Below are 16,425 nucleotides of genomic sequence, written 5' to 3'. Positions count from 1 at the left end.
GAAACAAACACAATGTGCCTTAACTGCAGACTGTCAGCTTTAATTTGAGGGTATGTACATCCAACTCAGGTGAACGGTGTAGGAATGACAACAGTTTGCATATGTGCCTCCCACTTGTTAAGGGACCAAAAGTAATGGGACAATTGGCTTCTCAGCTGTTCCATGGCCAGGTGTGTGATATTCCCTCAGTACCCCAATTACAATGTGCAGATAAAAGGCCCAGAGTTCATTTCAAGTGTGCTATTTGCATTTGGAATCTGTTGCTGTCAACTCTCAAGATGAGATCCAAAGAGCTGTCACTATCAGTGAAGCAAGCCATCATTAGGCTGAAGAAACAAAACAAACCCATCAGAGAGATAGCAAGAACATTAGGCGTGGCCAAAACAACTGTTTGGAACATTCTCAAAAAGAAGGAACGCGCCGGTGAGCTCAGCAACACCAAAAGACCCGGGAAACAACGGAAAACAACTGTGGTGGATAACCGAAGAATCCTTTCCCTGGTGAAGAAAACACCCTGCACAACAGTTGGCCAGATCAAGAACACTCTCCAGGAGGTAGGTGTATGTGTGTCAAAGTCAACAATCAAAAGAAGACTTCACCAGAGTGAATACAGAGTGTTCACCACAAGATGTAAACCATTGGTGAGCCTCAAAAACAGGAAGGCCAGATTAGAGATTGCCAAACGACATCTAAACAAGCCTTCACAGTTCTGGGACAACATCCTATGGACAGATGAGACCAAGATCAACTTGTACCAGAGTGATGGGAAGAGGAGAGTATGGAGAAGGAAAGGAACTGCTCATGATCCTAAGCATACCACCTCATCAGTGAAGCATGGTGGTGGTAGTGTCATGGCATGGGCATGTATGGCTGCCAATGGAACTGGTTCTCTTGTATTTATTGATGATGTGACTGCTGACAAAAGCAGCAGGATGAATTCTGCAATGTTTTGGGCAATATTATCTGCTCACATTCAGCCAAATGCTGCAGAACTCATTGGACGGCGCTTCACAGTACAAATGGACAATGACCCAAAGCATACTGCAAAAGCAACCAAAGAGTTTTTGAAGGGACAGAAGTGGAATGTTATGCAATGGCCAAGTCAATCATGTGACCTGAATCCCATTGAGCATGCATTTCACTTGCTGAAGACAAAACTGAAGGGAAAATGCCCCAAGAACAAGCAGGAACTGAAGACAGTTGCAGTAGAGGCCTGGCAGAGCATCACCAGGGATGAAACCCAGCGTCTGGTGATGTCTATGCATTCCAGGCTTCAGGCTGTGATTGACTGCAACGGATTTGCAACCAAGTATTAAAAAGGAAAAGTTTGGTTTATGATGATTATTCTGTCCCATTACTTTTGGTCCCTTAACAAGTGGGAGGCACATATGCAAACTCTTGTAATTCCTACACCGTTCACCTGAGTTGGATGTACATACCCTCAAATTAAAGCTGATAGTCTGCAGTTAAAGCACATTGTGTTTGTTTCATTCCAAATCCATTGTGGTGGTGTATAGAGCCAAAGATGTTAGAATTGTGTCGATGTCCCAATATTTCTGGACCTGACTGTATACAGTGACCATATTTTCTTGGAAAAAATAAAGGACAAACCTGAAAAGGGGATAAATCTAAAAGAGGTTCATGAGCATAAAAAAATTGTTTATGTTTATAACTTTGCTTTACAAAGGAAAATTCAAGAGTAAAACCAAGAAAATAAATAAATCTAAAGGACAGCTGTCTGAAATAAAGACTGTCCTTTATAATAAAGGACGTATGGTCACTGTATGTATATATGGTGACACTTAGGTGTGAGTAATACCGAATTTCTATAGGTTTGTTTTCAAATTAAGTATTTTTAATAAATAACTAAAGAGAACAATTAGTCCATAAAAATAAAATACTGTATGGTTAAGTTGTTTCCAACTCTTTATGACCCAATGGACATAGTTTCGCCAGGACTTTCGGTAACTGCTTCGTTAAATTCTAGTAAGCTCATGCTTGTGGTGTAGTGCCTAGACACATCTTTTCTATTAGTCTTTTTCAACTTCCTTCAATTTTTCCAGGCATCAGGTTCTTTTCAATTACTCGTTGCCTTTGCATTATGCATCTAAAACATCGAAGCTTTAGCTTCATTATTAATGTTCCCAGCGAGCAATCTGGTTTTACTTCATCAAGTACAGAATTCATTTATTCTCAACTATTTTCTCCAGGACCACAATTCAAAGGCTTTTTTTTTTTTCCAACCAGCCTTTCTGATCAGACAAGTTGCACTTTGGAAAACCATAGCCTTGACAATACATACCTTTCATATATTTTATTTATTTATATGATTTATATAACCACCCATCTAATACAACTGACTATGCAGCTTACAAGATCGAAAACAAACCAAACAAAGCTTTGATGTCAGTGTGATGCCCACATTTTGTCCAGGTTTGTCAGAGTTTTTCTCCCAAGTCGCAGATATCTCTTTATTTCATAAGTACAGTCAATGTCCCTCTGAATTTTTAAACCTTGGAAATGAAGTCTGTTACTACTACTATGTGTATTTGCATTAGGCAGGCATTGTGTGATGACATCATCTCAGGGTGTTTTTAAAAAAATGAGTAAATTGGCTTTTGAACTTTCATCTTTTATCTTCAAGAGGGGGTCCCTTAAGGTTTCCTCACTTCAGCCATCCAAGTGATACCAGTTTATCTGAAGTTTTTGGTGTTTCTCCCACCAATTTGAATTCCAGTTTCTATTTCTTATAATCCAGCATTTCTCCTGACATATTCTGAATACAAACTAAATAAATATAGTATGGGAACACAGTAAAGAACCTTGGCACATTCCTTTCCACAATTTGAACTATTTACTTCTTCCATATTCCATTCTAACTGTTGCATCCAGGTCATCATACAAATTCTTCAGTGGCAAATGAGATGGCCTGGTACATAATTTCTTGTGAGCTAGCTTTGGATAATCAAAGATAAAATAGCCATCTTTTGGAATTCCTTTCACTTTTCTATTATTCATTTGATGTTAGCAATGTGACTTCAAGTTTCTAGCTTCTGAATTCAGCTTGTAAATCTGGCACACCATATATTATTGAAGCCTGGATTGCAGAATTTTGGGCATTTTCTTTCTAGTATGTGAAATTATTGAGAGATCTAAAAGGCCAGGCTGAGGGCAGATCATGCTGGAAAAAGTGTGGTTGCTAAGAGTTGATCCAACTTCACAGTAGCTAATAAATCATTTCATGTTAAGTGCAATTGGTAATTGAACATTCTTTTAGCAGTATCTTTTGGTATTGCAATATAAGAAGTTATTTTCCTGTCCCCTGATTACTACTGTTTTCCATATCTGCTAGTACCACTTTAATTGCATCATCTTAAACATTTTTAACCAGTCCTGCTGGTATTATACCAACTCCTGCAGCTTTGTTGTTAACAATATTTCTTAGGGCCAATTTAACTGCTATCTGAAGGTGTGACTGATAGCATCTGGGTCTTTCTCTGTTCTACTAGCAGGCTATAGTATGATTTTTACTAATGAAAACAAGAATGTTACAGAAAAAGCATCATGGAAAGTTTGCTATCCTGAATGACAGAAGGACACCGCTGATCCCCTCCAATATATTATTTTCTTCCAGATTGTGGAAAGCTCCTCTAATTATAGAGTGTATTAAATTGTGTTTCTGGAAACTTATAAATTGTGTTCCACTATTTACCATATCAAGTTTCTTTTATTCATATATAGTGACTACGTTCACATATGGTAAGTCATGGTTTGCTTAGTCAGCTAATTAGCACATGTTAAACCAAAATTGAACCATATTATGGCTTTGAGCAATATGTAAACCCTGATAATGAGGCCCACTTTATGTAGTCTATTCACAAATGCCTTTCTGTGAGACAATTCCACATGTACCTTCCATATACAACAGGAACTTGTAGTCAATTGAAGCATGAACCTATATTGTACACATTCTCATACTGGTCACACTATAGATATATGTGTGTGTGTATGTGTGTGTAAAACAATTCTCTTTTGTTATAACAACTTTCTCCCCTAAAACCATACGTGTACAAGACAAGAGAACCTGGAATTGATGGAATGCTACTACAACATTAGGCCTAATGAGAGAGAATATATGAAATGTATGAGGGACTATGGATGGACAGAAGACCTACTTCCACACTAAGTGAGAAACAGCTAGTTATCTAATGCTTCAACATAGTGAAGAGGAAACTGCTCTCACTACTTGAGATAGACCAACTACACATTACTTCCCAGACTCAAGAAGACCTGGAAGAACAATTGGATGTGCAGTCAACACCTGAAGCTGCAACATCACTGCCATCCCCTCCATTACAGAGCACAGCAGCAGATATAACGCATAAGATCATGGATAAACTAGCTACAGTCAATCGTTGAGACTGATTACCAAAGTTCAGTGGAGAAGTACCATTAGATAGTATGCAAGAAGGTGCCAATACAGCCCTCACAATAATCCCTACTACCACCATAACTCAAATCAATGAACTGGTATACATTACAACCGCTGCAATCCTGGAGATGCTTGGCTACGCGTTCAAGAACAGCAGTACACCCTCCCCCCCCCCAGAAAATGAGGCTGGAAACTAAGATCTAAGCAACTCAGAGAAGTTAGTTAGCTGGTGGAACAACAGAAAGGTGTGGAGATTAAGGATCTCAGCTACTGAAAAAATACAAGGACCTGACTCCATCTGAAGCCCTAGAAACTGGTAAACAAAGGCTCACAGCACTGGCTATCAGGCTAAGGAGATACACTAGAGAAGCAGAGGCCAAGAAAATAAATGCCCTGTTCTCCATCAACCATCAAAGGTGTACTCCCAACTGCAGCGCAACAACACAATAACAGCAGAGCCACCAACAGTACTGGGAGAACATATGGGAGAAAGAGAAGACACATAACACCAGTGCAAAGTGGCTGCAGGACCTGAAAGCAGACCATAGCGATCTCCAGGAACAGGAACCAGACACGAGTAGCAGGTATCCAACGGTGAGTCAGGAACATGAAGAGCTGGACAGCTCCTGGCCCAGACATGATCCATGCCTACTGGCTAAAGAAACTCACAGCAGTGCATGAACACCTAGCAGCACAGATGAACTGCTAGCAGCAGTGTCCCATCCAGACTGGCTAACACTAGGAGGGACAGTGCTGATTATGAAAGACACCCCCCCCCAAGGGAACAGCACTGGCCAACTACTGGCCAATAACCTGCCTCCCCACCACATGGAAAGTCCTATCAGGCATCATAGCCTCCAAGCTACAGGACTATATGGACCAGTACATGAGCGCAGCTCAGAAGGGCATTGGGAACAACACCAGAGCTTAAAACACCAGTTCTTCATAGATAGAACAGTTGCCTAAGACTCAAGGTCTAGACAGACAAATCTCAGCACAGCCTGGATTGACTATAGGAAACCCTACAACGCAATGCCATACACATGGATCTGTGAATGCCTGGTGCTATACAAAGTCAACAGGACACTAGGGACCTTCCTCAAGAACTTAATGGGACTGTGGAAGACAACACTGGAAGTCAACTCAAGATAGCTTGCACAAGTGGGCATCAAGTGTGGCATATACCAAGGTGATGCACTGTTCCCGCTGCTGTTCCCCATAGGCTTGAACCCCCTCACCCAGTTAATCACAAGGGCTGGATACAGATATTAAGTTTACAAGTGGAACTACCATCAGCCACCTCCTCTATGTGGATGACATCAAGCTGTATGCTAAGAGTGAATGAGATATTGATTCACTAATCCACCTGACACGGATCTACAGTGAGGACACTGGGATGTGATTCAGACTGGAGAAGTGTGGCCAGATGTAGTAAAGAGATGGAAGGTAGTTAAGACCAATGGGGTGGAACTACCAGTGGGCCACATAACAGACATAGAGACCAGCTACAAGTACCTTGGTATCCCACAGTCACATTGGAACCACAATGAGGCGGCAAGGAAGACAACAACATCCAAGTATCACCAAAGGATAAGACAGGTCCTGAAGATTCAGGTCAATGGGAAGAACAAGATCCACGCCATCAACAGGTACACCCTGCCAGTCATCAGATACCCTGCCAATATAGTGAGCTGGCCAAAGGAGGATATGGAGGCTGTCAATGTGAAGACCCAGAAGCTCCTCACAATGTATGGTTTCCACTCCAAGTCACACACCCAGAGACTGTACGCCAGCCAGAGAGAGGGAGGGCGGGATCTGGTGAGTGTCCAAGCCAACGTCCTGGATGAAACCCAGAGCATCCAGGAGTACATCAGTAAGATGGCACTCAAACATGAGCTGCTGAAAGAATGCCTGAGACAGCGGCAGACATGGAAGGAAGTATAAGCAGAGGAAGTACCGTGGCAAGACAAGACCCTGCATGGGATGTACCATCAACAGATAGCTGAGGTGGTTGCCACTGGGAAATCCTACCAGTGGCTGGAAAGGGCTGGACTAAAAGACAGCACTGAGGCACTGATCATAGCAGCACAAGAACAGGCACTAAGCACCAGTTCTATAAAAGCAGGATTCTACCATACTAGACAGAACCCAAGGTGCAGACTGTGCAGAGAGGCCTCAGAGACAGTCCAACACATAGTGGCAGGGTGTAAGATGCAGGCAGGAACAGCATACACTGAACAGTACAACCATGTAGCTGGCATTGTGTACAGGAACATCTGTACAGTGTATGGGCTAGACCCTCCTAAGTCCAGTTGGGAGATTCCACAAAAGGTCATGGAGAATAACAGGGCTAAGATCCTGTGGGACTTCCAGATCCAGACAGACAGGCAGATACTGGCCAATCAACCAGACATCGTGGTAGTAGACAAGGACCAGAAGACAGCAGTGGTGACAGACGTAGCGGTGCCAAGTGACAGCAACATCAGGAAGAAGGAGCATGAGAAGCTGGAGAAGCACCAGGGCCTGAAGGAAGAACTAGAGAGGATGTGGAACGTAAAGGCCAAAGCAGTCCCAATGGTGGTAGGAGCACTTGGGGCTGTGACTCCTAAGCTGGGAGAGTGGCTCCAACAGATCCCAGGAACATCATCAGAACTCTCTGTCCAGAAGAGTGCAGTGCTAGGAACAGCTAAGATACTGCACAGAACCCTCAAACTCCCAGTCCTCTGGTAGTGGACCTGGGACTGAGGAAGACGCATACCACCCGTAAGGGTGAGGGGATTTTTTTTTAATATATGTGGGGGGGGGTGTATGCAAAACAACTCTCTCTTGTGTTATAACAACTTTCTCCCCTAAAACGGTTTGGATTATGAGAATGAACTACTGCAAATATCAGGATCAAATGTTCCCCTTTTCTCCTTTGCTTTTTACACATCCCCAAATCAGCCCAGTAGCAGAGCAAAATAATTTAATTTAATAAGACAAGGCAATATATAATTTAATAAGGAAAGGCAATATATAAAATGTAATTATGTATGTTTATAAAAATGAATAAATAAACCAATAATGAAATGTATCACAAAACAATAATTTCTAAAACCCAATAGTCAACAACTTACTGTTATTTGATATCTGAGTAGGTCTGAGTACCTCAATTACAGCAGCAGTGAGTGCACCACTGGAAGATCTGAAGGACCAAGTTTGGGACACATACACTTAGAGATAATCTATGCGGTCACTTAAGGTCAGTACCAGCTTGATGGCACATAATCAGGTCTGAGTACACCAAAATACAGTAATTCTGTTTTTTTTTAATACTTCAAGCAAGGTAGAGTAGCAAAAATACATTTCACTGAACAAAGTGCAGTCAATCTAATTTATTTTAAGCAAACTCTGAAACTTAGTTTCATTTAGAAGTTTAGAACCCATTATGTACAGATAATTCAGTGTTGAATTCATTTTTCTTCCAACTTCTGGTAATATTTCTCAGCCTGCTTTCTACGATAAACATCATCTGCAAAACATTTGTGATCATTTCTATGAACATTTTAAATATGTCATATTTAATATTAGAAAATTAACTTGCAATGTTTCAAGCTTAAGATAATGGGCTGATTCATGCAAGATCAGGAACTTAAAAGAATGAGGAAATTATCATAATGGACAAGCTTATTCTATCAAGAATCACACAGCAGGGTAGAACAACATGCTCATTCTGACATACTTTTTAACTAATATCCACTTCTCTTACTCAAATAAGTAAAGAGGGAGAGACTAAAAAGTTTTAAAATTAGGCCAAGGACTAATTTTGTCCAGTCCTAAAGAATGCAAGATTTTAGAAATTTGTTTTCTGTTTTGTAGAATGGTCAGATTATGCTCAGTCTGAAGCTAGCACCTCCATCTGAAGCCATTTTAGTTATTTTCAGTCTGTCTCCAAAATGCGATTGGCTTAGTGAAGATTACCCGAATATTTTATCAACGCTTTAAAAAGTTAAAAGTAAAGCCATGTTTGTCCAGTTTGGTGATTTGTAGCTTTCTCAGGAACAGTATGAACATGATTTGTCACTACCTGCTTCTGGAAATCACAGTCTAGCTTAAAGCTCTCCTGGTGGTCTCCCAATGAAATTAATTGAGAAAAAATTGATTCCTTGCTTACTGGAAGCAATTACCAGTTTTTAATAGAAAATAAGATGCTATGGAACCTTAAAACTTTCTCAGTTCATCCCTGTCACTGCCCCACTTGTAACTTTTCTAGATGGCGAGAGAGATAATTGGGCTTCATTGGCACCTCAAAACTTCAATTGCTTGCCTGCCAACAGGTTCTAAGATGGCACTTAACCTTTACTTTGCGATTTTAAGATAACTTCATTCTACTGATCTTATTAGAGCATTTGAGACCTTTGATGCCAAGTATCTCTAATTAAATATATATTTAAGATGGTTACCCATTAAATGGTTACCTTAAGTTCTTCCATTGTTTAATAAAGCTGAATATCAAACAGCAATTCAAATTTTTCAGTGTAATTATTCAGAAAAGTTAAGCTTGTTATAAAAGGTTTACAATTAAAAAGCATAATTAAATCAGGTCTGTTTAAATATATAGAAAAAGATTTTTTTTTTAAACTTAATAATACTTACAAAAAGTCTGATCAGCAATTCGAACATTAATCATAAACCATTCCATAGCACCACCAAGAACAAAGAAGAAAGGAAGGAATCTGTATATACCAAACCGCTGCCTTCCAGGTATTCTGTTCATTAGTTGACTTATTTTATCACTGATAGACATTTTATGAAGGATTTACGACTCCTTGCAAGGAAGTTACAGGTGATTCTGAAAAACAATGAACAAAATGAATATTTTATGTGTAACACTCCCCAAAATATAGTTAACCAAATGTAAAAAAGTATGGCTAGGAATAAAGTTTGGTTTTATCTCTGGGTATTACACATATGATTACGCCTGGCCCTATAAAGACATAAAACTAAAATAAAAAAAGAATGTGCAATATCATCTTATAACATTATTACTGGCTAATAAATCTATTTAATTTATTGTGAGTTAATCCCAAAACAGTAAGGCAAAGAACTGCAGTGTTCATTCTATGAATTCTATTATTCTTACCTCAGCTGCTAAAATCGTGCCTGAACATTCTTGGGGAATTGAGAATTTGTGATTATTCTTCACAATTGAAAATATGTGATGGATATGATCTTCCATTTTATAGCAATATGCTTATAATACACAATATGAAGACCTTGGCTTAAGATCATCCTATTTTGTTCAATGCCTCTTAATGGGGATCAACAACTTGCTACAAAACCTAGAAGCCTCTTCTAAGGTTTCTGGTAACCACTGAGTTAACTGAATTGAGCATACAATATATAATTTGAAATGCAAAGAACTCTATCATCAACTAATCTTGCAAACAACTTTATGTTTTTTAATGTCAGGACTAGGTAAGCAAAGCATGTATGGATGCATTATCAATTGTATTAATAAGAGATACTTGGGTTCTGAAATCATGGTTTATCTAGAAATGGACTGCTAACACAAAATGGGTTCCACCTTGCAAGGATTGATAAAATGTGTTCAGTCAAGAATTAAAGCATTGCTTTAATGTCGCGTGTTAAACCACTCATCAAAAAGGGGGTCATTAAGTCCATTGTTTATACTCTAATAAAAAGTATTAGAAATGAATGAGATGACTTGAACTCTTATATTTGCTCTGAATAAGTACAGTGGTACCTCGAGTTACGAATTTAATCCGTTCCGTGACTCTGGTTGCAACTCGAATTGGTCGCAACACGAGGCACATTTTCCCATAAGGTTCAATGTAATTACCGTTAATCCGTTCTGGCGTGGAGGACAGGGAGGCGGCTATTGCTTGGAGGGAGAGTCAGGGGCGGAAAAATGGCTGCGGACCATGTGTCAGGGGTGGAAAAATGGCCGCGGACCACGTGTCAGGGGCGGAAAAATTTTGGGACCGGAGCTGGTCGTAACACAAAAAATTCGTAAGCAGAGGCGTTCATAACTCAAGGTACCACTGTATAATGGAGATATGATTCCCATGACAGCAGTTGAAGGATATCATTAGTTCAAAAGAAACAAGCAGTTACAAAATGAGAAGTGGTACTCCATGTTAAAAGCATCCATACCAACTAAGAAATCCAAGTGAATCCCTAGGATTAGTTGACTGGTTCAATTAATCCTTTTTTGGTATTTCCACAACACATTTAACCGGGAGGAGGCTGACTGGTTGTGGAAAAGCCAGTATGGTAGAGAAAGCATGCGGAATGGCTTCTGGAATTCCTTCCAAACACTTAATAGCTGCTGCCCAACTGTTTCTCCCACAAGGATACATCAGGGAACCTTTTTTCTCTGCAGCCCCCAACTAGACCTGGCCCATTTTTGAATGCCATCTTTCTTTCAGCATTCTGACAGAATTCTGTCTTTAGAGAGTTATCCAGCAAATAGGCAGAGTTCCTAGCCCTTTATTTATTTATGTTACATAAATTCTGCCGTAATCCATGCAGACTCCCAGTGGTTTACATCAGTAAAATATATATAAAGCATAGTAATGAAAGACAAGATGTAAAAATACAAAATAGTAAATTAATAAATACAGTTGGTGACCACTTCAATTTCAAAATGCCCTCCAAAACAATTCTGTTTTTTCCAGCTTCTGGAAAGCCAATATTGTGAGTGTTAACCAAACCTCAAGAAGATTTTTTCAAAGTATAGGGGCAATGATTGAAAAAGACTGTCTGCAAGTCCCTGCCCCCTTCACCTCACAAAACTGGGAAACTATCAACAGATTTTCTTAGGGTACACACATGACATGTCAGACAGGTCACTTCTATATGCAGAAGGCAGTCTTGCAAGTACCTAGGAGCCAAAGCATATTATGGTTTCACAGATTACAATCAGCACATTGAACTGCACCCAGAAACCTACTACAAATACAGTGACTTGGTAAAGGTGTTTTATGACTGCATGAACCCCCATTTGCTAACACATGAGCTGCTGCATTCTCAACGACAGTTTCCATATGGCTTCCAAGGCAGCCCCATTTAAAGTGCACTGCAGTAATCCAATCAGGAGGCTGTAAGTGCACAAGTCACTGTTGTCAGGGCCTCCTGGTCCAAATAAGACTGCAACTGGCCCATCAGCCAGAGCTGAACAAAGCTCATGGCCTCCTCCTGGCTGTCTAGTAGTAGCGTGAGTCCAAGTAAACATTCAGGTTGCAGACCTGCTCCTTCAGAAGGAGCATCACCCCATCCAGGGATATTACCAGAGCTGGCAGAGACCCTTTTTGCAATTCAATTTCAGCCCATTTTATCCCATCTAGACCTTAACAGCCTCCAAACCCTGGATCAAGATTTCTACCACATCTCCAGCTCAGCCCAGGGTGGACATATATAAACTTTATATATAATCTGTCCAAAATTACATTGGGTTGGCTAGAATAACAAGGTGAGAAACCATCCACATTATGGGTTTTGGAATTCTTATCAATCCTTTACCAGCAGTGGCCATAGGAGACATCTGTATTTTCTTTAGTGTAATGAAGAAATGTGCTCTGGGTGTGTTCAGCTTTCCCCTCATGTTGCCACTATATATATGTGCACTGGAAACCCCGGCCATATGCTCCATGATGAGGCACATGACTGGGAAGAAGGGGGCTTATAGTAGACCAGTAGCAGCATTTTGAGTCACTGCCCAATTGCTTCTCCCACAGGAATGCATCGGGAGAAGTCTGTCGAGAATGTTTTTCTCTATAGTCCGTAGCCCATTTAGCCCATTTTCAAATTCACACTTTCTTTGACAGGCTTCTCCAACCATAACAAACTGTGAGTTATCCTGCTGATGGACGCAAGAGACTCCCAAACCCTTTATGTACAACACATCCTTCCAACATTCGATTGGATGGAAAAGAAGAAAAGGGACCAGGCCCGGGTTCACTTTAATCTTTTAAAGACCCAGTTGTGAATAAGTTAAAGTAACATCACTCAGTCACCAACGTCAAGAGAGCACCCAAGACCATTTAATGCCTAGTTTTGCATAACTAGTCCTCTCAGAAGTAGAGGTTGAAAAACAAAGTTCTCCATGAGAGAACTCATTCCTAAAGCCTGAAAATCCTGCAAAAACAATAATCAAGGACACGCGCCACGCTTTTCAAGGCAATGCTGCTTTCCATTCCCCCCACCCCCCACCCCCGAGAGGGATACAGTCAATCCAAGAGCCTGGTCTGATACCCAGCGCGCCTAACACCCGCGCCCAGCCCTCACCTTGCGACTGCAGAAGGAAATGCACGCCGCTGGGCAGGGGCGACCATCCTGCCACATGACTGCAACGCGTCACGAAAGGGACTAATGCGATTGGTTATGTGTTGTGCGTAGGGGGCGCGGCCTGCCCTTCTTCGGACGGAAAGAACGGAATGGGCGAGAGGCTTTTCCGTGCGGTGTTTGCTACGCCAGCTGCGATTCTCAAACTTCGGACACTTAATGGCGTTCCTAAAGCCCTACTCAGTTCAATTGCAAAACTTGTAAGGCGAAACGGTTGGAAGCCTCTGACTGCCCCCTGCCGGAGCCAGAAGTCAGAATCTATCCGTTAAAAAAGTTACAGTATCTCCCTCACCTAATTAACCTGATTTTCCAGATGCGGTTATCGATTGGGCTAATTACTGAAATCTCACAAAAATGTTTCGAAAGGAAGTTGATCATACAAAAATGCATAATTCGTGTGGAGGGAATAGCTTTTTAAGCCAACTCAAGGAAACAACTTGCTTAATATCAAGGCTTCCATCTTGGCAATGTTAATGCAACTCAGAAGCCACATGCTAGCCTTCATGTTTTAGCCTATAGCCATCTGATGCTTTCGTATGTTATGAGAAGGCAGAAAATTGATTAAGGGAACCACAGTTAGACTGACGAATTATAAATTCAGCCACGATTTTATCACCATGAGCCGTAGATACCCGTTGTATTATTTGCCGTCCCAGTGATTGGGATGGCTTATAAATATATAAATCAGCAAATTGGCCTCATAAAGAAATTATATGCAGTTCTTTCGGGTGCACTTCATTAAAAACGTGAGGCTTGAACTGGCCCCTTTTATATTTCGGGTCTATAATCCAGAATGGTTTAAAGCCCGGAGCATATGTGCCCCGCAATATTTTTGTTGAGTGTGAATTGTTTCTAAACACCGACTGTGGATTTTGTTAATTTGAATTGGCTTTATATGTTTTCTGTTGGTTTGATTGTATTGTTCTCTGTTTTTTTAAATCGTTGTAAGTCACCCAGAGTCATGCAGTTGAGATGGGCGGCTGTAAAAATCAAATAAATAAAAATAAACCATCCTATAAAAACGCACAAGGCAATTTTACGAACCTGGTTGCGTGAAGCATCTTATTGTCTCCCAGAATCTGACATTTTGTAAATATTGGACAACTTCATTCTATGCAAGTTGAACTCACAGAAGTAAATTTCGCCTTGTTTAATCAGGTGTCCGTAAGATCACAGGAGCAGGCAGTCTGATTTGGGACTAATCTCCACTGAAAATAAAAGAATAGACCTTTCTCTACGTATTCCTTTTATTCCGCCATTTGCCATTTTCACTGAGCATTCTTATCAGCGAACACATATCCTTTCTTCCAAAAACTTGTTTCTTGAAAACTTACTTTTATACGACTCCTCCCAGTAGCCTAATTCACGGCTCAAAGGAATCGGAATTACAATTTTCGAAAGCAAAACATCCCCGCCCTAAACATTTTAAGTACCCTTGAGCCAAGAGGACGAAAAGAATCTTGGGAGTTGTAGTTTTTGTCTGTCCCAACAATCCGAAAGAACTCACGGAGGTGGGGGGGGCACACCATAAAACATAAACAGACTACAAATCCCAAGTGGTCCCGAAGCGGTCGCAGCGGCGCTCGGGCTAGAAGACCCGCCTTCTCCTTGGCAGGTCTTCGGATGGGGCACTGGGGATTGGTTAATTTGACAGCATTCTCATTGGCTGATTGCTCTCAGGTTGGTTGGACGGCTGAAGAAGTCAGTTGGTATCCAGCCTCGCGGACTATGGCGTTCAGGGGGTGTGTTGGGCTCTGAGACGATGGGCTTGTGAACCCGTCTCTGGGAAGAGGCGCCCGTCCCGTGAGGCCATGGCGGCTGCTGGACTCAAGGCTGCGAGCAGCGGCATATGGAAGAGCGGCGCCGCCGCCGGCATCCTTCAACTGATGGTCCCTGTTTCCAGCCACAGCAGCTGCTGCTATTATACAGGCAGCGACGCTGGAGCAGGGCGGGTGGGATGCAGGCAGCAGTGGACCCATCAGCCGCAGTCTGCGGGGCATTGTCTCCCGCCGCCGGTCTTCTCTGCGATCGGCGGCAAAGCGAAGAGAGCCGCCGACGCGGGTCCTGCCGTGGCAGAGATAATGGCAGCTGCTTCCTTAGGCAGCCACCAACCCAGCTCCATCGAAGGGATCGATACGAAGTCCTATCTCTGGGCCAGATACCACGAGATGAAAAAGCTGGTTTATGGTAAGTGGGGGCTGGGGGCGGGAAGCGGGAAGCTTGGCTGTGTGTGCCTGATGCATTTCGCTGAACGAAAATTAATGTTGATGAATTAAAACGCCTCAGTATAAATCTGGGTACTGTTAAAACCCTCGTCTCGTTTGATCCAAAGAAGTAGGGCGAATGTGTATCAAACTGCACTATTTACACAGCATATGAGGACGTGTTACTAATTTAATAATTCCCCAGCCTCCAGAATGTCGATCAAGCTGATCCCTGTTCATGCCATTCTGACTCAGATAATACACTTTTGCTCAAATGAAAAGCCAACTTCTATTTTTATTCTGATTGAATACACTTTCAGAGATGTAACTGCTGAACAAAATTCCACGTCTGCGTAGAATAAAGTCTCCGTGAATTCAGGAAAATTTAAATTATGTAGGAGTGCAGTCTGACTACATTGTATAATTGGGTGGTCGCACTGTTTTGTGAACAAGTGAAAAATGTTCAATGGTTTAGATAAAGTTAGTATTCCTAGCGAGGAAACATGCATATTACAAACTTGTTACTTGTTACTTGTGTTAGGAAACAAAACTTCTAGAACACGGCCACACAGCCCGGAAGACCCACACCAGCCATTGTTACTTGTGCATTGCTATTAATATACTCTGCATCAGCCAAATTAACTTATGCTAATTGTGAGAGTAACTGAGAAAGCCAAGTTATAAATGACACTGCAAACTGGGTTCTTCATATTTTCTCCAACAAAATATGTTTCTCTATGTTTGCTAATAATAGAAATGGATACAATGCTAATTAAGTTAATTAGATGACTTCAAAATAGGAAACATTTTTTAAATCAACTCTTCCAAAGTAATGTATACATTGCTTATCAGCTTACTAAAATTAGTAAGGTTGTGAACCCTTAAATGTTTTGCTTTTGTTTTTTGTTAAAATTTAACTTTCTAAACTGCATGAACTTGTGTGTGTGTTTTAAAATCTCTGTTGTGTATACTTTGTGAATTCTAGGCTGAGGGTTTGAAGTTGGTTCTTCAGTTGCCTGGACATTTCAGTTAAGCTGAGCAATGAATACAGTATGCCAGCATCACTTGTTGGAAACATTTAACATACATTTTCAAACATTTTAATTTTTTCCCAATTAGTTTCTGGATGTAATTCAAAGTAATGTACTGACATTGTACTTTAAAGGTGAAAGTAGTTTGAACTTGCTAACTTAAAAGGCTTTCTCTCAGAAGAACCACATGTATGTCCATGTCTCTGGAAGAGGGCGTGTTTCAAGTTCCCTTTCAAAATAAGGCAAGTCATTGTAAATTCTTGGTTGCGGTGTCATCCTTGTGAAACACTTTCATTCCTCTACTGGCTGACTAGCTTCTTTCTAAGCTTGAACAAGAGAAATGTATGTGGGAATAGAGACCAGCTGCTATAACATAAACATCACTATCTCAACAATCTCAAAAGGCTTCCTG

At 41.1% G+C, this 16,425-nt stretch overlaps 2 protein-coding genes across 2 annotated transcripts in view; one reads left to right on the top strand and one right to left on the bottom strand.

Annotated features, from left to right (window-relative positions):
* Positions 1–7,720: 7,720 nt before the first annotated feature.
* Positions 7,721–12,810, bottom strand: UQCC5 (ubiquinol-cytochrome c reductase complex assembly factor 5). The gene is made up of 3 exons (XM_007432379.4): positions 12,722–12,810; positions 9,068–9,263; positions 7,721–7,943 (listed from the first exon to the last, which is right to left on the bottom strand). Exons 2-3 carry the CDS (start codon positions 9,216–9,218, stop codon positions 7,885–7,887), a joined length of 210 nt encoding a protein of 69 aa, XP_007432441.1. The 5' UTR covers positions 9,219–9,263; positions 12,722–12,810; the 3' UTR covers positions 7,721–7,884.
* Positions 12,811–14,389: 1,579 nt separating this feature from the next.
* Positions 14,390–16,425, top strand: part of NT5DC2 (5'-nucleotidase domain containing 2) — a 34,821-nt gene continuing 32,785 nt past the window's right edge. The window contains exon 1 of the mRNA XM_088134071.1: positions 14,390–14,965. Within this exon, the coding sequence (XP_087990197.1) occupies positions 14,590–14,965 (376 nt within the window). The 5' untranslated portion in view covers positions 14,390–14,589. The remainder of the gene's footprint in view (positions 14,966–16,425) is intronic.

The sequence above is a fragment of the Python bivittatus genome, unplaced genomic scaffold, assembly GCF_059951505.1.
Source record: "Python bivittatus isolate LINGU-HERP-01145 unplaced genomic scaffold, Pbiv_v1 ctg000080_np1212, whole genome shotgun sequence".
NCBI classification, from domain to species: domain Eukaryota; kingdom Metazoa; phylum Chordata; class Lepidosauria; order Squamata; family Pythonidae; genus Python; species Python bivittatus.
The sequence above is the reverse complement of the archived record's forward strand: the minus strand, read 5'-3'. Positions and strand labels throughout refer to the sequence as shown.